Source organism: Daucus carota, chromosome 7, assembly GCF_001625215.2.
Source record: "Daucus carota subsp. sativus chromosome 7, DH1 v3.0, whole genome shotgun sequence".
Lineage (NCBI taxonomy): Eukaryota > Viridiplantae > Streptophyta > Magnoliopsida > Apiales > Apiaceae > Daucus > Daucus carota.
This window is the reverse complement of record NC_030387.2, coordinates 7,496,970-7,520,700: the sequence shown is the minus strand read 5'-3', so window position 1 is coordinate 7,520,700 and position 23,731 is coordinate 7,496,970. Positions and strand designations below refer to the sequence as shown.

Genomic DNA, 23,731 nt, shown 5'->3' with positions numbered 1-23,731 from the left:
GCTAACCTCGTTTTAGAATTCGTAGCACATTTGAGATTTATATAATACTAATAATTTGTCCCGCATATTTTTGATATATCTAAGTGTTATTTTGTCTAGCAACAAATTCAATTTGTTGCAGGACAATGACAATGAGTTTAGTGCCAATCATAGAAATGTCCAACTACATCTTTGTTTTGAATGCAATTATTATTTTTATTTGTTAAGATTTCGGTGATTAAACACAAATTTTATAGAATTATTATTTTATGTTATATAGGATCTAGAAGTACTGCTTGTTCACCGATTTGGAAGTGCTTGATAGGATAGGGAAAGAAAACGGATGTGCAGGATAAATATCTGCGGCCCTTGGATATGTAAGAAATAGATGGGTGTAATTTAGTCTCTAAAACCTCCAAAAAAAATATAGTCTCTATAAAACTTTCTTCTATATATTAGCTCACGATTTATACGGGTTAAAAGTTAGTATTAGAGTATACAAACACTCCCTAAAACTCACCCTCCAATTTCAAAACGAGACACTACGTCATTTTAACCATACAAAGCACTATTTTGAATTTGATTATTTAATGAGTTAAATTATCCTCAATATATAAAAATACTCACTCCAACTCACACTCCCCCAATTCACATAGTTGTAAAACGATTCCTAAAATAACCAAGGAATTTTATATTCATTCATTGTTGTCTCGAACAATATCTTTTCTCCATAAAATTTCTTCAATTTTTTATTTCAATCTTTCCCATGCCATAACATCAAAGCCTAAGCCTTCCATATATACAAATAAACAAATATTTTACATGGACAGTCATTACGGTTACATTTAAACAATATTTACACCTAGCACAAGAGGGAACTAACATGTAATGGAAGAGTAAATATTTACATCTTTAGACACTATTTACATCTTTCTACCTACATGTAAGATTGTTGATGCATCGCCATGCACTGTCCTTTAATCATTTTGTATCACCTTAGCAATGCAGGGCGGACCAATATTTTAGAATACAAATTCCAAGCAACTAGCCTTGTATTTTCACAGTTTGATTTTCGATAAGAAGCAGAATCTTGCATATAGCAATTCGTTGATGATATTGCCCCTGGAATCTGATTCTCCAGGATTACCTAGTGTTACGACTCCTGAAGTATCATTAAAATCTTGGTGAGGAGATCTCATCAGCATAGATTGAAACACACCCATCTGCAGCACCGGCAGCTAGCATTACTTGGTAAGGATGGAAAGTGAGGCAGCTTACTGATCCTATCTTCTGGGCCATAAAAGTGGGGTAATATTGGATGGTCCCTAATTGCTCACCGTCCATATTAAAGACTTTGATACGCTGTTTGGCTGATCCACTAGCTATAAGAGGAGCATGTCTATGAACAGCTAAAGCTGCAAGCGATCCCCTGTGGGCATGAATTGTTAAGTACGCATCACGGTGATGCCTAAAATCAAGGAACTGAATGTCACCAGCATGTGAAGCACTGACAATCTGGGAAAATACAATATATAATAAGAAATGTGTCAAGGTTGTAGATAGATGGTAAAGAATATTTCACGTCTTCATAGCCATAATAAATACCTTAGCAGGATCAAGACCAGGCTGGAAACCCATCCCCACAACTTTTTGGGTATGTAATTGAGTTGCACAGACGAGCCTGGATGACATGGTTAATATCAATACCATCATACATGTTGCATTCTGCCTAGTTAACATATATTGAGAGGTATCCAAAGAGAGAATCTTTAGTTATGTCCTTTTTACTATTACTGTTTTTCAGTTTGGATCCTAAAATTAGTATTTCCAATGTTAACGTAATTTAGAAGTCAAATAGTTAAGAGACAACATATAATTATCCCTATCGAAAAGCTATGCTTGGTCCCTTCATAATTGCCTTCTGCTTAGGCATAATAGTTACATTTTGGTCAACATTTATACATGGTCATGAACACATGGCTCCAGCTACATGACTTGTGGAGTTGACTATTGTCACAGTTCAACTTACATAGAGCATATTAAGTTAAATATTTAGAAGGGCAGGTTGCCTCTGCGGAAAACTGGTGTTTTTAACAAGAATAAACATCAACGAAGACTTGGATAATATTTAGTAATTTGCTCTGTAAGTGCTTACATGTCAGGTGTTCGAATGTCAAAGAGTCTGACTGAACCATCTGTAAATCCAGCTGCAAACTCCCTGCCATGTATTAGAGAAGCAGACTACAAATCCAAAAAAGCAGTAACTTAAGGGAAGCTAACATCAAATGACAAGCCAGTATTTTCAAAAAGTTACAATGACAAATTCATTTAGGCTACAAATTTAGTAAAGATAAAAAATCATACAAAAATTACAGAATTAATATACACAAATTAGTTCTGGAAAATATAAATTTAAACAGAAAAGTTAAAGTTAAATTCAAAGGAAAATTTCTAATTCGCAGCACAGAGAATCAGAATTTCAATGAATTATAATTTTATAACACAAGATGATAAGGGAATCGGAAGCTTAGGTGAGAGACACACCATCGCTGAGACGCTACATTCTGACTGCAAAGGAATGGAGTTAATACGCTGCTCCTTGTCAAGATCCCATACCGCGATAGATGATAATTTCCCAGAAGCATACTAAATTAACAAAAGAAATGTAACAAATATGTAAATGACATTTCATACATCATTTTTCATTAAAAAAATGATTGTTAACATTATAATTACATGATCAAAAACCAATTAAACTTTACATATGAAATCTAACATACAAGCTCATCCAAATTATTAATATGAAATATTATAGAATCCAGAATAGAATTATATATACACATTTTGCACTAAGAATTTCACATAAAATAATGTTATTTTTAATCCATATTTATTGTTAAACATGTTAGATATTATTATTCATAATGAAAGGTTAATTATTTTAAAATTAGAATTTAATTCAAATTTTAGATGAGATTCTATATTCGTTTCTACATATATATGTATATGTATATGTATATGTGTGTGTGTGCACACACACAGGCCATTGTTATATATAGAGCCCCACAAGAACCATTTGGTTCTACTTTAATATCTCATTAATAATTTTAAATTTAGTCATACTTAAACTTATAATTTTATACATAAAATTTGATCCTAACGTAGAATACTAATCGTGCATAACATGCACAAACAATTTAACACATACAATCTAAGCAGAAAATGTGATTTTTGAATTTGGTTTTAGTGGAGAACCACTTTAGACGAATATGGTTCCACCGTAGAAACAGTTTCGATATTATGATTAATTTTCAAAGTTTTCTTGACAGGGAAAAAAAGAGGAAAGTTTATTGTTCGATTTTCTAATTATACATTTAATGAATAATGAGACTGATACATGTATTTTGTGTGTATGTATATAGGTGTTTTCTAACTAGAATCTATATAAGGTGATTCTCCATAGAGTGTGACTCATATATATAATATGGGTTGCACTCTACAAAATAGACTTTAAAAAAAAGAATAAAAAGAGACACTGCCATAATATAGAGTTCATTTTTCCACAGGAAACCATCATATAAAGTCCTGCAGAGAACCATTTGGTTCTACTATAAAATCTCATAAATAATTTTAAAATTAATCATACTTGTGCATAAGATTTGATTATAAAGTAGAATACTAATTATACATAACATGCACAAACAATCATACATAACATGCACAAAGAATTTAACACTTGCAACCTAAGCAAAAATATTAATTTTTAAATTTGGTTTTACTGTAGAACCACTTTAAACGAATATTGTTCTACTGTAGAACCAGATTGGATATTATGATTAATTTTCAACGATCTTTGGAGAATAATGACGAAACTTTATTTTTTGATTTACTGAATAAATACTTGATGAACAATGAGATTGATACATGTATTTTGTGTGTATATATAAGTGTTCACAATTAGACTCTCTCTCTCTCTCTCTCTCTATATATATATATATATATATATATATATATATATATATATATATATATAATCACCATAATCAAGCAATATGACAATTGGGATGATACAGCCCCAAGTTGGATGTAATGTCAAGAGAAAAGAGAGATGTACCAAAATGCCTGATTGCTGCTGCCACTTAACAACAGCATTCAGGCTAGGAACACCAGGCCTAGGACCTTGGATTGAATAAAAGGCAGTAACAAGTTTCTGTCGGCTTTTAGCACTGTAATCTTTCCATATTCGGATACTTCCATCACCTGTATCATGTAAGCATAGCGAGAAGGTCAAGCATGAATTCCATCATATATTCACAAAATAAAACATTGAAGAAAATCAAGTTTAGAAGCTTACTAGATGCAACAAGAAGTAAGCTGTCATCAAGCTCATTTATTAAGCTGAGGTTTGATATACCTTTGTATGGATAATCATGATTACTAAAAGAATTTAGCAAGGTGGCTTCCTCATAATTCCATACCCTGGAACAATACAAAAGAGCAGATAAAGGTGAATGTCAGGTAATATTGCAATAACAAAGACCATCTCCAACCCAATTATACAAATGTACTTTACCAAATTGGTATAGAAATCAACTCCAACGGAACTATTAAAGTTGCACCATTTTGGTGAAGGAATATATGGTGCAACGCCAAAATACTGTGTAACATTTAGAGTTGTTTCAAATGGCAACACTACCCTTGTAGTCATTAACTAAACAAATTAATTCCCTCTATGTCTAAAAACTTTATTACTTTGTACTTTTATCAGTAAATAACATTACAAAGTAAAAAGAATATTCCTTTTAGTGTGTGAATAGATTGGAGTTTGTTTTTAATATAGTGCAACTTTTACACCATTTAAGAGTAATAAATAATAATCACACCAAAATAGTGTAATGGATGGAAGAAGCTCCAATATATAGGACTGTCAACTACAACAAATTCAACTGCAACGCAGTAACCAATTTTATTATCTTGAAGATTTAGCATTCCTACTTCCTAGATTGCAAGATCACATAATCTAGTCTATATAAAGTGCTCAGCTTAACAAAATCAATTTTTGTTGTTGACTCTTGAAATGAAGCAAGGATTAGAAGTTGAAATCGCCATACCTGATACGCTCACACTCATCTGCCGCAATGACAACGGGTGAAAAAGGTTGCAGCAAAGTTATTTTGGCACCAGCCTCAAATCTTGTATCCCATCCAGCAATTTGATTGTGAAGCTTGTTAATAGCTGTAAAGTAAAACAGTCCAACTTTTAAATTAGGAAAAAATGAGAAATTTCAATCACTAACCAGAACAGGACAAATGAATGATGAAGACACACATGAGTGCTGGCATTTTAAAATCTGGTCAAAGGCAAATTTTTCCCTCTCCTCTCTTTTTGAAATTATTTCATTGCTATCATCTGCGGCAGTAAGAAGGGGTTTTGTAAAGTGATCACAACTCCACTTGTAGATAGTTGACTTCGGAAGGAAGCTGCGCTCAGAGGAACCAGAAGCTCCAAGAGAACCCAGAAGCGGATCAGCTAATCCCGAGTCTGGAGTACTCACTAGGTGTGGCCTCAACTCCAAAGAATAAACTCTTCGCAGGCCCGTTGTGAAGTAAGTCGGTTGAGGAGGACTAACTGGAGGAGTTCTGAAAGTCATAGACAAGTGTCCTGTAAAATAAATAGAACAAAAGTTTCCTTGCTGAGAAATTATAGGATCTAAATGAAGTAAAAAGGGGGAAAGTAGACAAGAAGGGAACCCATGTCAAGGAGGCCAATATTAATATAAATAGCATAATCTCAAGCACTTATATTGTTGAAAAGTCATAACATAAACAAAATTGTGGGTTTTTAAAGGAAGAATAATGCAAATCTTCAAGCCACACATTGGCCAGAACAAGAAGAAATCTTACCCGCATTCAGGTCGAATAAAGAAGATGATCGTGCTAGTCCAGCAAGACTACTGGTTGGAGGTGTAGTAGATTCACTTGAACTTACATGGCCAGTGGACTTGGTAAGTTTCGTCACAACTTGTTCAATCCCAATGATTGACAGGACCCGCCGGCCAAGACTTGCAATTCGTGGTGATGGGTCCTTGGCTAGTGTACACATAGCAGATACACATTGTGAATAAAATCCGTTGTCCAAATGTCTTGAGTGAGCACGATCAATGACGCCATTACTAATGCAGTTGGTCAATATACCAGAATCTGAATGTTGAGATGATTCATCAGAAACTGGCGACCCATGCATCACACCAGAAGTAGCTAGGGGATTACTGGTGGATATTCTACCATCACAAACCACTGACTGGCTATCACCACCTGCCTTCAAGATAGGCCCAGTATGGGAATAATAATTTGCCGAAGTACAGCCACTTGTTGTACCCTTAATAGCAAAGAAAGGGAGGGAACTCAGTACTGAATGAGGCTGGTGGTTCAAAATTGCTGCAGCAACTGATTTCAAGTGCTTGTTGTGGCCGAACGCGAACCGCCCCAAAGCTGCAATAGCAACAATATACTGTAATTGTAAAATAAGTCATCTGCGATACATGCACAGGGATGAATGGCATAGTAACACATATCTGATCTAGAAACATGACCTTGACTAATTAGGATCCATTATCTTTTGCATAACAATCTACTGCCAAAGTATAAAATTACTTGTATCAAACATGATCAAAACCCAGGAAGCAGGGATTCCTCATCTATCACCAAAATCTGTTAACGTAACATGGACAACCTAGTTTCCAACACATTTTTCAAACTATCTAAAATCCTGGAATATCAAACAACTTATATCAATTATGAATCAGACCAAGAAAGCAGGGATTCTTTGTTTATTCCAAAGAGACTGCCATGTCCCTGCATTAGAAAATTCTGCTCTGGCAGATGCTTTATGATTCTCCTTGATTTTATAGCTTCAATATTCTCAACTTGTTTACTGTTGTATAAGTCTATATTTACACAAGCCCAATAAGCTTGTATGACATTTGCATTTGTCTTCTCATGTCATGCGCTGAAAACCTAAATGTCTACAGAGAATTACAAACGAAATTAATCATAAACCAAATTATAAGATGCACCTGTATCCACACCAGTTGTCAACTAGTCAGGCTCTTGATCATGTCCAAGAAATGGAAAACCAGGCAAGTAAAAACCACTATAAAAGAATCTCTTTTAAGAAATAAATAAGTTGCTTATTACTTACCTACAGCAACCTCAGTTCTTACTAATGGGCTTCCATCTGAAACAACATCTAGAAGGCTCTTTACAATACTAATTTCAGCCTTCACTTTTTCATCTTCATCATTATCATCATCATAACTTACTTCATCTCCAACATCCCTAGATAGGCTAGATGAGTCAAACCCTATGTCAAAAAGAGTGCCAAGCGCAAACACAGCTGAAGCTCTAACCTGAGTAAAAGTTCAAAGTGCTACCTGTGACTAACGAGCATATTTATTTACATCAGAGCATCACTAATCAATTGTATAAAACATTTGAAGAAATGAGGCAAACCTCAGGTTGGGGCTCAGAAAGTAGAGGTCCATATATGGCTGGGGCATCTGCTTGCAAACCTATTATCTGTCCCTCTGTGAAATCTTCCCAAAGTTTTCCCAAACACAGGCAAAGCCACTGAAGAAATAATGGCTCAGTTTGTACTTCATTTGCGGTTGAATCCTGTAGGTGCCTTAAGCATACATGTATAAGACCAGCTTCAATACAGGCTTCCTGTCCCCTTCGATGTCCATCAACAATGACAGCTAAAACAAATGCAGCCATTGCCCGCTGTTCTGGATAAGCTTCTTCACTATCGAGGAACCTAATGAAATATTTGTGCCCATCATCTTTGACTAAATCCACCTGGCATGACTATCAGACATAGCAGAAAATTAGTGATACTTTATTATACAATATATACATATATGTATATAGGCCATTGTTCCATAGAGAACCATCTTATATAGAGTCCCGTGAAGAACCATTTGGTTCTACTTTAAAATCTCATTAATAATTTAAAACTTAGTCATACTTATGCATAAATTTTGATTCTAATGTAGAATACGAGTCAAAGATAACATGCACAAACAATTTAACACATATAATCTAATTAAAATTTTGATTTTAAGTTTTATTGTACAACCACTTTGTATGAATATGGTTCTACTGTAGAACCAGTTTGTATATTATGATTAATTCTCAACGTTTTTTTTAAAGGAAAAATGATGAAAATTTATTTTTTAATTTACTAATGATATATTTGATGGATAAGGAGATTGATACATGAATTTTATGTGTATATATAGGGCAACTCTACTAGACTCTATATAAGGTGGTTCTCCATCAAGTGTGACTCATACACACACACACACACACACACACATGTAGGCTAGTGATTAAAATAGAAACCAATTCTTAAGAAACCAGTCCCACAATCACTGTTTACAACTTCATAAATCACCAGTTTATACACCATTAATCACTATTTGATACAATAATATCATCAATTTTTATTTTTCAAAATTGAGAAAATCTACTTATATTAACCATTGGTGGTCGATTATTGATGGTCAATTATAGTTGTAGGAGGCCCATGGTGGCAGTAAGTGGTGAGAGGAGATGTTTGGTGGTGGTAAGTAGTCGCCAGTGAGTGTGAGTAATGGTGGCAGGTGGGTGTGGCTATTCATGATGGTAAGCGATGGTGGCAAGTCACGAAAGGTGTTAGTAATTGTGGAAGGAGGTTCATCATTGTAGTACGGGTGAAAATGATGATATACGTTATATATATCATATGTAGGCATATATTTATATTTGAGAGATACTGCTAGTAACAGTGCTGCTCAACAAAAAATTAAGTGGACTAACTCGAAGAAAGAAAGAAGTCAGGAAATAAAAGTAAAGGGTATAGATGTCTTTGTAGTGAGTAAGGGTAGTAAAGTAAATTATATATGGGAACAGGGAATAAGATCGCAGAGAGGGAATAGGGCTGGTTTCATCGAAAGTATTGTGCAAGTAAAATAGAAGTAGGAGAGACCCAGAGGATTGTAATAGTTTATTATTGCTTATCGTTCAGTAGTTTCTCAGTAAGACTAATATACTGTGTTGTGGATCATCTTGTTATACTGGTGATTTTCTTGAAGGTAGTTTGGGTTGTGCTATTCATCAGTAGAGACTAGCAAAATGTTATATATAAGATGGTGATTTGTGATGTATAAACAGTTGATTTCTGCAATTAAAAATTGGTCCCCGGCTGGTTTCTAGTTTCCAAGTTAATTGGTTTCTACTAGAGTAAGACTCTATATATCATATATATGGAGAGCTATTTGGCACAAACTGAGAAAGTTCTCAGATATACCTTATCGAGGGAAAGGATCTTTGTCCAGATAAACACAAGAATCTGACGAAGTTCTGGAGTAGTTGTCTGTAAAAGCTTTAATACATAGGGAAAAATCCCAACAGACAGAGCCTACCGGAAGATGAATTTGTACAAAATTAGAAAGATCTATTCAAGAGAGGGAAGTACAATTTTATGCTACAGATTATACCAGATCTACGGCCCAAGACCCCATATCAAGAAATCTGCCAAGCAGCACCAGAGCACGAAAACGGTGGCATTGACTAAGTAAAACCTGGAAAAAAGAACGCTTGTTAACTATTCAGTGGTTGGATGCAACACAATAAACATCTCTATTTTATATATAAATAATTTACAAGAGCCTTTAAATAACAGAATTAGTAAGGACATGTGTCAAGATAACGAAGATCAGGTTTTACAGTATTAGTCACAAAAGTACTGCCAAAGCAGCAAGATATGTATGTGGGTGTGCGTGTGTTCGACAAGGCAATATATATGCTATTGACATAAGAAGATACCTAAAATATTTCAACAGATGTTTGAGCAAAATCATGATGAAATTCGTAAGTCAGTGAATAAGGATTGTAATGAAATTAACACAATACACACCAGAGATTAAAAACAGACACCGTCACTATAGCTGTAGACATGATAGCCTAACAATTTCCTTACTCCATTACCTACTACCTTCAACCCCACAAACAGTTCCAGATATCCAAATTCAGCCTTGATCAGTACATACTAAACTTTTCTCAGAAACATAGATACGGTAAAACTCGCACGACGATAAGTCGGGTAACAAGATAATAACTGCTTCGGAAACATCGGACCTAACTACTGACTAGACATGAACAGAACACAATTGTCAGGAACTGAGATGACAAGATGTGTCGGTCAAGATTACCTCTTAAGCGCCCACTTAAAGATGGGTGACCATAAGAGGTTCAGTCAGTACTAAGTAGCTTTTTGTCTACAAACATAGGAGACCACTGGATGGCACCTTTATATCATACTTCTCAGAACATAGTAAAGTTTTTTAACCTGACTCTGTAGTGATCCAACTAATAATTTAAGAAACGACTTAATGAACATATTCACAAAATTGATGTTAACTCATAAATTGCTTTAGATCCCCATAAAAATATATAAAGACTATTTAAGTTCTTAGTCAAAACTTGTGAGGACTGAAAACAGTCTACCTGAAGAACAATTGGCAGCTGCTCAGGAGCCTTCTTGTACTCAGATCCATGATCCAGCCAAATTTCAAAAGCTGTCAACTGTTCCGTGAAAAAAGGGCTTGGCTGAAATTAGATCAGATGTAAGACAAAAGTATAAGCACATTCTGCAAATCAAGCGGTCAATAATATGCTATTTCATGAACAAACATTAAAAACTCACTTGAAATTCAACTTTGGGGTCCTCAATCAATGCCGGAAGCTGAGCAAGACACATTTCAGCAGCCATATCCCAGGCATCCCTTCATTGCATCACATAAGAACTAATTAAAAAAATTGAATGTTTCAGATAATATTATAAGATATAAATCAACCAACCACATATGATGCTGATGGGTAGCTGGTAACATTGGATGCGAAATTGGAGAACAATTTGCAGACCGCATAATCCTCTCAGCAAGTAGGAAATTTCGGAACAGGCTTGCAACCAATAAGTCTTGTCTGAACAACCTTTGAAATAAATCTGCAGAAAGGAATAACAACCACAAGTACAATAATAAATTCCAGGAGAGGAGATGTCAATAGATAAATTAAGAAGAGCTTCACAATTTCACTGCCCAAATACCGTGTGGGAGCACGTTCCAGGCAATTGTGTCAGTCACTGCAGTAAATATCCAATTCAGCTCCCCAAGTAGTGTCTTACGGTCAGTTTGCCGACCAGGTATTCTATCTATTAGTGAATAAGTAAGAGACTCGTGAAGCAGCGAACGTGTGCAGAACCTGGAAACAAGAAGCATCACTAGAAAATGAGATTCATAATTATGATGATGTAAGTTTGATCATAAGCACCTATGCATAAAATTAAAAATGAGTGAGGCTCCCACCAAGTAGCGACTATCCACTAAGTGAGGAAGCACACATTATTTATAGACCAGAGCCATTAAGGAAAACTTCGGTTATATAAAAAAATCATGAGCAGAGTGGCTGAATTTAGCCAATGTATATCTTCTAAATTTTATTATGCTATAAAATCAATAGTTATTAGTCGTTAGTAATATATATATATGTAATGTGTTTTATATTTACACAACAGTAAACAGAAATGCAACCGCTTAAACAGTACATGATACTGTGAGAAGTGAGCACGGATAACTGAACCTATAAAGCATCAATTAAAATGATCACCATCTCAATGCCATCTTAATGGGAGTGGTGAGGCAAGATGTAAATACATCAGCAGGAAACTCAGCACTTTGCGGAAGCGTCTCATGTGCTTCACAAGCTGCAAGCAAAATGCAATCCCTTACAGAAGATCCAGAAGAGTTGGAAGGAGTCAAATCCTGGAGCTATTCAGTAAAATAATAATTAGAAGAAAAATAGAATAAAACCGTTAACGAAACAAAAGAGTAATTATACACCAAGACCACACAAAAAAACTGAAAAGCTATATAATCAAGTGACACCCAATCTATACAACCTCTTTAAAGGCATTCACAACCATTCCTGCAGCAGAGCAGTCAAAAACGTACATTGAGGGTGTTCTCAACCAAGAATCGAGGTCTCTTACTGGCAGAGGAATATATTGTGTGTAACTCTGCAATGAATATTACCAATGATGTATAAATTAATTGCAAGAAAGATGAATATATAGAGTCATTTGTTTTAAGTTACAGATAAGTATATAAACCTTGTTAAACAGCCAAATTTCACCATTTGCAGTTGGCTTTGGCACACCATGACCATTATAATGAAACAGTACTCTTTCAGACTTGGCTAATTTGCGACATGTACAACAAAGTTTCTTCACTTCTTCAACAGTAGGATCTAACTGTATCTTGTACTTTGCCTGATATTTGAGTTTGTTAAACAAAAGCGAAAATAGTCTACTTAATAAATCTGTTACTGCACAGACTACAGAGCAAACTTGTCTAACCCTTGCATGCCACCTTTCATATTGATAACTCAAGGTTTTTCCAATTGTTTCCAACGCTTTTTGAGGAGCCATAGAATTTGGATCTGCAAAAAGTACTAGGTAGCTACAAATTCAAAAAATATATGGAAAATTATATATTTTAGACATACAAGGGCAAGTAATTTTGCAAAAACATAGCGCTTTTTTATGTTAACAAACAAACAAAAGACAAGCAGACACTACTATACAAAATTAATAGAACACGAAGTACAAAAGTCCGCACATTGATGATTTTTATTAACATTCCTGTCTCTGAATACTGGCAAAATGCATATATTAGTATGTGCCGAGTAAAATGTGTGCAACAGGTATGGTAAGTGTCACAAGCTCGGGCGCAGAGCAGAAGATGCAATTACACACAGAGCTGCCAAGAAAGGGGGATAAATTGAACAACAAACTTGAAAACCAATCCACAAACATTAACTTCTAATAAAGATCAGTGTATTTATACAAAATTAAGAGCACCTGACTAGATTGGTGCGGAACATAAATAGTGAACTCTAATATCCAAGTACTCATAGGCAGGAAGTAACATAGACAAGAGCTTGGAAGCAACAGGTAGTACCAAAAAATCGCTAGAATAAATATAGAACACAAACAGAATAGAACTATAATATTACATGTAAAAAATTCATGTCAGAAAAGCTAAATAGGTTGTGATGATGTACCAATCCAGCACTCCATTCTGGCACAAGGTGATATTTTTATTACATCAGGGGGGTCGACGGTAATATTTAAGCATAGAACGAGAGCAACACAGCCAGTTTTCATCTGCGAAAAGAGTTTCAGTAAATTAAGAAAATATATAAAGCGGGGCAGAGATCACAGCTACGGAGTTAAAAAAAATACCAATAACAGCAGAAATATTATCATTGTGTTTGTCAAATAATTTGGTGATTACAAATTCTAAGAGGTTAATAATACATTTAAATGTTGTACGTTATGAGTATACTGAAAGTGGTCAAGATTTAAAATATATTCCAAACACTGTGGTAGTGGTCGAAGAATTGTATAAAGATAAGATTGCTCCTGCTATAAAAGAAAGGATTCTTCTAGCCAATTCCAGTCAGTTTTAGCTTATAATAGATTTCTGCTTTCGGACCAACAATTGCCAGCAAAAAATACTGCATACTTAATTCCATATCAAGTATTAAATCATTTCTCAGAAAAAATTCTGAATATTTTAAGCTGCACTAGAACATTTAAAACATGAGCAGAATATACAACCAAGAATAACCAAGCACGAAAAAACTTGTTGTGGTTTGTGGCATGTGTCTGTTGCAGCATTTGTGTGACGCACGTGGCTAAATGTACACATTGACAATAAATGTTGAAGTACAAAATATATACATTACTGCAAAAACTACTAGGCAATACTATGTCTATAATAAAATAAAAACATCACAAGTCACAAAGTCATAAGAAACTAGCATAGAATATGCAATAGAAGTGAAATAAAGTAGTGGAGGTGCTTACATAATTAATATAATGCATATTAATTATACTTCATTAGTGATGGATTCACACCAGCTTAATTAGATAACAAAAAAAGAGAGCTATGGTATATATAAATAATTTACTTGGTCATTGTTAAATAAATGATACAAAAAAAAATTTAAACTTGGTCACAGACTTGCAACAGTAACTTGACAAATTAATTAGATAATTGTTAAATATAATAATCAGCTTCCAGTGAGAGTTCAAAAGTAACAGCCTTTCAACTATACAGCATGATTAGATGGAAAGAATGATATACAGTATATACTGTTACTGCATATATTGTGACATGCTATATATATACTACTAATACTATAAATGTGATTATGACATTATGTACATACAAATTTACAAATAATACAATCAATGTCATTACAGGATAAGAGACGGGAGTCATTGGGAAAGAGAGTTGTTGGGCATTTGAGGAGAAAACCCAAATCACATTTTACCCAAACAGAGTCCTTGGAGAAGAGTAATGAGAATATACATGTCATAACCAAACTGGAAAAGAGCTATTGAAGAAGAAGAGGTGGAATGACTGCAAGTACAGTATCTTATTCTCTACCCAAATGACTCTTCTGGTAATTATATATATTTAAGAAAATGTGTATCATTGGATCAGGTCGAGAACATGTTGGACTTGTAGCATTTTGTGCACCCACATGAAGAGAATATTGGCACCCATGACCTAACCATATGCTCACCCTATTAAAGGATGCCACAATGCCAAAAACACCATATATGAGGCAAACACAACTAGGTCACAACAAACTCACAAGCTATATTGTATTAAATTATACATGACAATGCGGAGAAGAAAATTTTAAAAACTAATAATATATTTTAACTATCTTATAATATTATCTAGACATAAGTGTATTTGTAATTAAATAATTCTATTTTCTACTGAGAAATATTCTAGTATTAAGGTATATAATATATGTCAGTAGATAAGCAATATGTAGTACTAAAAAATTGGGGCTAGTTTCCTTTAATCTATTAGTTTACTTATTTGTTAAGTTTACTTCAAGTTCATTTGCTTGTCAAAGTTTCAGGATTTCTATTAGAAACAGTTGTAATCTTTCAACGTTGAGATGAATATATTAAAATGAAAAATTTAACAAATTTCACGATTCATACGTGTCTCATACCGCTCCTATATAGGCACTTATCCCTTTTCGACCCCTTTCTAACCCTGCTCAGCGTCCAACATCAAATTCTAGGAAAAGCCAAGATACCCCGTACTTTGATGCCCCTTCTCAGATCAACAAAAATGTCTGATTGTCTTCTCATAATCTACAAGGTCTACGCTTTGGATCATGACTCGTTACTTTGTGCTATGAATGACGAATACGAGAGGCAACAAGTGAATATATATAATACTTGTGCACGGATTGTCCTGAAGTGAAATCTGATGTACAAGTTGATGAAGAGCTTGTTTCCTTTCAATTGAAGTTCTGAATCTTACAATATGCAACAAGGTACTTATTGTTGATGTGGAGATCGTACAAGCAATGTCAATGATTGTAAGAAGATATAAGAGAGATTTTTCAAACAGTACACTAGTCAATTACGCAGATGATGCATCTTAATCGGCAATGGCTCCTAAAAGTTCATGTCCAAATGTCCAATTTTTGCAAAGCATTGACTTTCTGTTCAGGAATTATGACTTCTTTAATATCCCAAAACTTGTGGGCAAGTGTTTTTTCAAAGAAAAGAACGAAGCAAAGAAGAAAATAATTTTAAAAAAAATTATTAGTTATATGATATTATTGAGATAGAAGTATGGTTGTAAATACTACTCCCTCCATCCTAGTGATTGTTAACATCTGAGAGAGAGGGTTTGACACACATTTTAAGGCTCATATAAAATATAGTTTCATAAATTATTTTATTTTTTTCTTTCTTTTTGAATAAAAATTTAATATTTAAATTTTTATTCAAAAAAAATATTTTAAAAATAATATATGAAACCATACTTTATATACACCTTAAAATGCGGTTCAAGCCATGAAAAAAACTGTAAAAAATGAGGGTAACGGAGGGAGTATCTAATTAGAAATTTATTCTAGAATTAAGGTATTTGGTAGTAGATAAGTCGGTGGCTATTATGTTCAATTAGGATTAGTTGTCCTTATATCTAGTAGCTTAGTTCCCAAAATTTTAAGAAATACATAAATATTTTTAGTTTTCAAAAATAGAAAGTAATAAATATATTACATTGATTATGTTTGTACAAATTTGAGTATTCTGTTTATATTCCTTTGTTTTGACTAAACCTTGCCCCCTACCTGGGGTATGTTTGAATTGAGGGTTGCGAATAGATTGGTTGAAAGTTCAAAAACCATGTTTATGAAAGTATTTAAAGTGAGGGGTTGGCTTTAAAAAGGTTAGGGAAAGGCTACAAGAAGATTATCATTGAATTGATTTGCCTCAATTTCCAAGGCATTCCAACACTGCAACTGGGTCATGCTCACACTTGCTTTCTACATTGAAAGAATTAGACAATGATGTACATAAAATATGTACACACGTTTATGTAGGTAGTCGCAACCAGATGAAAAAATCATATATATATATATATATATATATATATATATATATATATATATATTATCACAAACTTGTGTACCTTCTGTTCACTTAAAATTGATAATATTATCGTACAAGTTTTCGAAGTTAAATTATTGTAAATTGTATGACCAATTAATTTTAAAACTAGGGTATCCATAAATTTAATACATTTTAGATAACGATATTAATATGAAAATATTGATAAGAGCTAGTTAGATAGTCAAGCACAATATACTTTGTATTATCATTATCACGAAGACAACGTTGAGCTAGTCAACGACTAAGAAAAGATTGATAAGGGCTAGTTAGATAGTCAAGCACAATATACTTTGTATTACCATTATCACGAAGGCGACTACTCAACGACTAGTCGTTGACTAGTCAACTCTAAGGTACTATAGCTCCGAGTTCCTAGAAGCTCAACTTGGCAGCTCGACTCGACTTGGCGCCTCGACTTGGCACGTGGATAATCATGATTATGGTGTACCATCATCCAATCCATCTAATGACAATACGCAAAATCCATTTGATGACAATATGCAAGGAGTTAGACGACATTTAGAAAACACGTCAGATTCTACGGTCTCTAGGAACAATTTAAGGAGTTGTCCTACAAAACCCTTCATATACTTCTCATACTCCATTTACAAAACTGAATGGCCGAAATTTCTTCAATGGTCATAATGTGTCCAGATCTAGGAAGCATGAGTGCGGGTGCGGGGATACGAAAATTTGGCAAACTTAAAATTGTGGGGATTTGGGTGCGGGGGGATTCGACATATATTAACATATTTAATATATATATGTAGTATATATATTTCAAGAGTTTCATTTAAATTATACAACATAGTCAACCAAATAAGTTCATTATCCTTAATAATATGTGTCATTTTTACTTGATAACACAAATGATGCATTTTAACGTACTTAATTGATTATGTTTTAAAGTATTTTCATTATTTTCTCTCACTTGTGTATGAGAGAAGAATCCCCAAGAATCCCCATGCACCAAAGAATCCCTAAGTATCGAGTGCGCGGTGCGGAAGGTAAGTGAAGAATCCCCCAATGTAGTTTGAGGCTATTTGACAGAATATGTTACTTCTCTGATGTTGAGATGTTATAGACCCTTCCTATGCAAAGTTGTGAGACACTAAAAACTCTCTTATGCCCTGTTAGTTAACTCAATGGAAGTAGATATTGGCAAGACTGTATTTGTTTTCTTCCTACAACCAAAGAAGTTGAAATTGTTGAAGAATACTCTGGTTTGGGGAACTTGGCACAAGCTTCTTAAACTCTAATCAAAACTTTGAGAACAGTGTCAAAATTCAGTCACGTAACCAATATTATAAGACTCTTTTTAATTTGTGGATTCAAATCTACATATTTTATATTTATCGATGGAAATGTTCTGGTAATGCATCATCTTAACTAAAAAAATGCTTGATCATGAAAGACATGATTTTCCTCATGGCCTTGCCCGTGAACAAACAAAGTTAGTGGTCGCCTAGTGGAAAAGAGTCATCTTCCTTCTGTTCAAGAAGCTTTTGTTAAGTCCGTAGGGAAGAGAGCTGCAACAAAGTCATGTTGGGATCTTCCGTAATTGTTAATAAAGATCAATCTATTATTGTTGCTCATCATACTAATACTCATCCAAATTGACCTCGGTGCACCCTGTATGGCAAGCCTTGTCATACAAAGGTAACCGGGAACCTCATTATCTCAAAGGCATTCTACCATTCTACTGAATAAAAACCTCGCAAATCTAACCGGCCTCCTTCCCAAAGTAAAGCTTACATGATTATTCTTTCTTTGAGCTAAACTAACTCCAACAATTGTTCAATGCTTTCTCCATTCCACGTGTTGTACCAAATATTTCCAATTCTTGAAAACAAGGTGTTCCTGATGCCTTCACAACTCAAAATTCTTTTCAAATTGTGGACTCAGGTGCTTCGAACACATGACTGGCCATTCAATAAATTTGTACCATATACTCCCTATCTAAGTAATCAAAAAATCAAAGTGGGTGATAGTTCACTTTTCTAAACGAACTATACATTTGTCACCATTTATTATCCTAAATGATGATCTATATGCACCGCATTCCCTTGTATTCTTCTTTTTGTTGGTAAAATAACTCAAGATCCGAAGTGTTTTGCTTCAATCTCACCATGGAACCGTACTTTTCAGGATATGTTATCCAGGGAGAAGATTGGGAATGTGAAAGTGTATGGTAAGTTGTATCACTTTGATTTGTCTCCTCATGCTCAAGAGTATAATGCTTTTGTTTCTGTGTTACATTCTGACTAACGATATAATACGACGCCATTATAAGCTAGATCCTCCTAGTTTTTCATATTTGAAATATCTATCTCAACAAGTACACCTCAACAAGATGCTATTGTTGAAAGCAAAAATGGAAACATTTATTAGATATTACTAGAGCCCTCTTGTTCACAACTTTAGTTCCAAAACACTCTCGGGGTAAGGCTATCCTAACTGATGTTTATCTTGTCAATAATATGCCATCTAATAGCGTTAAAATATCGTACTCCACTCTAAATACTTCTTAAAGCATATTCCCGATGTTGAGCCCTTAGGTATTTTTGATGATGAGTCCGAGTCACCTCTTGCAAAATGAGGAGGAGTCTTTTATATTTCAATGTCCAAATATATTTGCTATAGCTAACTAACCCCTCAATATAGATCTTTCCCGGCCAAAGTTCATCAATTATCTTTAATGCACTCTCAATCAGCAATTTCACACTAAGAATGAACTCACATAAAGAACGAAGGAAAGCAGCAATGGAAGCCAACAACAAATAGACAATAATTAATAGACATCCTGATAAACTTATAGTGGGCTGTAAATGGGTATTTACTGTTTAACACAAAGTTGATGGGAAGATAGACTGATATAAAGCAAGGCTGGTCATGAAAGGGTTCATATATTTAATAAATATATAGTGTGGAGTTGAAAAGACACTTGCTCAGGTTGCCAAGTTAAACACGATGAGACTTCTATTGTCCATTGTAGCTAATCACAATTGATGCTTTCCTCAATGGATATCTAGCATAGGAATTTTTATAAAAATTTCCTAAAATAATGAAAAAAAAAAGGTATGGAATTGGAATTATTTGTCGCTTGAAAAAAACTATCTATGGTCTGAAACAATCTCCGAGCAGTGGTTTGAAAGAATAAAACAAGCGATAAAAAAAAAGCATGGATAAATATAGGCTCAATCGGGTGACACTTTATTTTATAAACATCCTCATCGTCTATGTTGATGACATGATAATAACTGTGATGATTTTGCAGGGCATGAAAAACTTAAAAGGTGTTTTATCCCAGAAGTACGAAGTAAAGGATCTCGATCTGATGAAGTGCTTCTAGAAATGGAGGCTGCAAGAACAAAACAAGGTATTGTGCATAGAAAATGTATTCTGGATCTTCAAAGAACCGGGATGAGTGGGTGTAAACCTGTGGTACACCAGATGAATAAAAGGGCAAGCTCAAACAAGTAAAAAAAGTAAAACCAGATGATAAACAAATGTATCAATGACCAGTGGCAAACTGATCTACCTATCTCATGCGAGGCCTGATATTGCATCTTCTGTGAGTCTCGTTAGTCACTATATGCATAATCCTTTAGAAGAACACTTGAAAGCCGCGTCGAGGATGAAAAATGTAATGTTGAAGGCTTTACAGATGCGGACTGGGCAGTATCATTTGAATATTAAAGATCGATTACTGGTTATAACACTAAAGTTTGGGGAAACGTGGTCAGTTGGCGGATTAAGAAGCAATCGGTAGTAGCTAGGACCAATTAGTAGTAGCTCGAAGCAGTCGGTAGTAGCTCAAAGTCGTGCTGAAGCTGAACTTAGAGTTCTTGCTGAAGGAATTTGTGAATTAGTAACGCATACTTAAAGAATTAAAGCTCCAACGAACTAAGACGCTAAAACTTTTCTGCGACAACAATCAACATAGCACATAATTCAGTTCATATTCATAGACCAAGCATGTAGAAATACATAGGCAATTCATTAAAGAAAATATCAAAGAAAGGAATTATGTGTTGCGTACAATCCTAGCAAGCAAAAACAAGCTGATATTTTTACTAAAGATTTATCAAACAAAAGTTTCAATAACTTAGTTTGTAAGCTGGGTTGTGGAATCTCTATGCACCAGCTTGTGAGGGAGTGCGGGGTGTAGAAGATATTAGTTGTTATTCGGTATCCCTTAGAGTGGAAAATCAGGCCTATAACTGAAAAAGTCTCCCTTAGATAAATTTATATGATGGCGTAATTAATAGAAATCATAGGCTGTTTATACTAAATATTTGGTGCTTGTTACCATCCCCTGTGGCCTGTAAAAAGATATCGTATTTATGAATAATATACAGAATTCTGATTTCTACAATGACAATAATCTGGTAGCAACTGTATTTTTTAGGGTGGGGAACCGAGTTCCATCGGCGGTGACGATTTCAGGATTTTCCAAATGGGGGTACAAGCTGTTAAAAAAAAAAAAAAAATATCCCACAAACGAAATTTAATCAATTGTCAAATGACACTTATAGTTTTCCCCTTTGAGTTTCTATCGACAAAAAACAAAATTCAACAAACAAACCCATTGACGCATTTTATCAAACACATAGGAGTATATCAAAATATGAATAATACAACATAACATATGAATTATAAACAGTTAAAAAGGGTTAAAGATAGAAAGGGAGCATTTTTTTTTTACCGTACGAGAAGTGAGCAAACAGAGCCAGTGAGGAGTAACAAAGATTGGTTATCGGAGAGAAGAAGAGCATTAACCCTCTGTGTTTAACTGTCTTATAAGGGAATATGGGAGTCCTGGAACTGGTGTGAGTACATAATATAATTCATATATTTTTTTAATTATATTTTTTAAAATAATGGTGTGACAATTGTCCCCCCTTCCCAGGCTGCTAGGATCGGCATTGACCATCGATACAAGGTGGCTCCGCCCCTCGCTGTCACACAAGGGACTACCTCAATCAGAGAGCAAAATGCATCTGGGTATTACGAATAGCTCGAAAACTTTAGACATCAGAATTACCTTCACTTTGGTCACTTGAAGGTAATGGCCAACTACTAACATCAGTCAAACTGATATTAAGACAGCAAATTTCGTCTTCTAACAAAATTCCTATGGAAAATAAAGAAGTTCGACAAAAGATTTCATTGAGGAATGTTTGTGTTAGATCCCAGAATATCCATCAAGCCAGATATGAAGATCAGTTTACAACATAAAAGTCCCATACCTTTGAAACAAGACAACTCTAGGCAATAAGTGCAGCAATGTCATCTTGGATTGTACAATAATTAACTTAGTGATCTTAAGATTAGATATTTATAAATCTGCAACATTCATGATGGACAATGAGAGATATGTAACTGCAACCAAATGTGATCAATGTAACTGCAACCAAATGTGATCAAGCCTACTGAAAGACTACACACTGCAATGCAGCATTAATCCTGACTCCAACTTGAATACTATAGCAAATTGCTTTTTAGAAAGAAAAGTTCAGACCCATATCACAACAAATTGGTTGCCAGACCTTGTATATTTTGACTATCAACTACCCACAAAAATACCAAAGTCTACAGAGAAAATCAATCCTCCATAAAGGGTTGTGTGTCCTAGTGAAACTAGCTATAGTGTAGCAGTCATGGAACCGGAAGCATGCTAGTCTATTTTAAACCTAAATATGGGATTGTTGTATGAAAATGAATGGCACATTAATTTTGTGTGAGGGTAAAAAACAGTGTGAGGTTGCTTTATGTACTCCAGATCCTTGGAGTAAATATCTAGTTGTCTACAGAATACTAATTTTGTTCATGCAGGGTACTAACCAACCAAGGATATAATAAAATAATTATTATTGTGGCCGAGGCCTACCCAACCAAGGACACTGTAATATTTATAGATATTAACTTCTATAGTATTCGAGTCATATTACCTGCTTGAAGATAACGATTATAGATATATTGTTTCAAGAACACAAAATGAAAAATATAAAAATGGAACTAGCAACATGGTTTCTGATAGCTTATTCTCTGATACGCAGCATCATTCTCTAATTTACATGCTTCTCTCTTGATGAAACGCTACATCTAACATCAAACCTCGTGGAAATATTTCCTAAATTCTGTAATTTTAGACTACGATAACAATATTTTACATCAAAACTCGGGGCGATAATATCCTAAATTCTGTAATTGTAGACTATGATAACGATATTCTAAAGAAAAACTTTTTAAAGAAAAATGATCAATCACATGATTAGCAAAATAAAGCATCCAACTTGAACAATATAAGCATCAAATATCAATCAACAAAAAGTTAAATTCAATAATATTAAAAAAAGGATGAGCAGCTTACTCTATCCTTAGGCCGCCATTTCGATACCAAACCAACATCCAAGGGACCAGACGAAACACAAGCCTCGAAAGCCTCATGTCTAAGTTCACACAAGACACTATTTTGCGGCAAATAAGCCATACTAGTAACCATCAAAGCAGCAGGAGCAGCATCATCAACATCATCGTCGGCATCAACATCTCTAGAATTATCAATTTCCACAAAATCAAATTCATCCAAGTGAGTTGGAACTAGAGATTGAGAAATTCGAGGCGCCATCAAATCGCCCATAAGTGAGCCAGCTCAACTTCGGTAACAAACATAAACCCTGGATAAAGATGCTGTAAAGTTGAGGTGTGTGGTGGAGCTCCGGTGAAGAAAGAAACCCTAGATGATGATCCTTTGTTTTGAAGTGATATGGATGAATTTGGGATTGTGATAAAAACAATGTGTGTTTTTACAGAGCACTGGTCTACTTTGGAACACATGCTTTTTTGGTGGCTGACCTCCCAATATATTTACTCATTTTTTTATTTCACATATTTACATATTGGAAAATGTTATTTCTAGAGTAAGATTTTTGTTTACAGAGAAAATTCAATTCTCTCTCCCTTTTGCATTCGTATAAATCATACTCCCTCTGTCTCATTTTAACTGATGTTTGACTTTTTGATACATATATTGAGGTGTAAAAAAATAATATCTACACTCAATAAAAAAATTCAATTTTTATATCAAATAAAAGTTTAGATTCTAAACTTTTATTTGATATAAGTTTTATAAAAAATTATT

General features: G+C 34.3%; 1 protein-coding gene across 4 annotated transcripts; it reads right to left on the bottom strand.

The window, feature by feature from the left end:
- Window positions 1–751: 751 nt before the first annotated feature.
- LOC108195973 (regulatory-associated protein of TOR 1) lies at window positions 752–23,427 on the bottom strand. Of its 4 annotated transcripts, none has more exons than XM_017363009.2 (23): window positions 22,961–23,427; window positions 13,143–13,245; window positions 12,436–12,518; window positions 12,190–12,348; window positions 11,980–12,096; window positions 11,688–11,848; window positions 11,128–11,282; window positions 10,881–11,025; window positions 10,726–10,804; window positions 10,527–10,628; window positions 9,518–9,601; window positions 9,328–9,438; window positions 7,491–7,844; window positions 7,180–7,387; window positions 5,883–6,470; window positions 5,308–5,640; window positions 5,091–5,214; window positions 4,334–4,458; window positions 4,094–4,239; window positions 2,524–2,625; window positions 2,135–2,220; window positions 1,585–1,660; window positions 752–1,494 (listed from the first exon to the last, which is right to left on the bottom strand). In XM_017363009.2, the coding sequence occupies exons 1-23, from the start codon at window positions 23,228–23,230 to the stop codon at window positions 1,153–1,155; spliced, it is 4,053 nt and encodes a 1,350-aa protein (XP_017218498.1). In that variant the 5' UTR covers window positions 23,231–23,427; the 3' UTR covers window positions 752–1,152. The 4 variants fall into 4 exon arrangements, with proteins under 4 accessions (XP_017218498.1, XP_017218499.1, XP_017218500.1 ...); XM_017363010.2 differs by having other exon boundaries at window positions 11,688–11,842; window positions 22,961–23,424; XM_017363011.2 differs by lacking the exon at window positions 9,328–9,438 and having other exon boundaries at window positions 22,961–23,367.
- Between the last annotated feature and the right edge of the window lie 304 nt (window positions 23,428–23,731).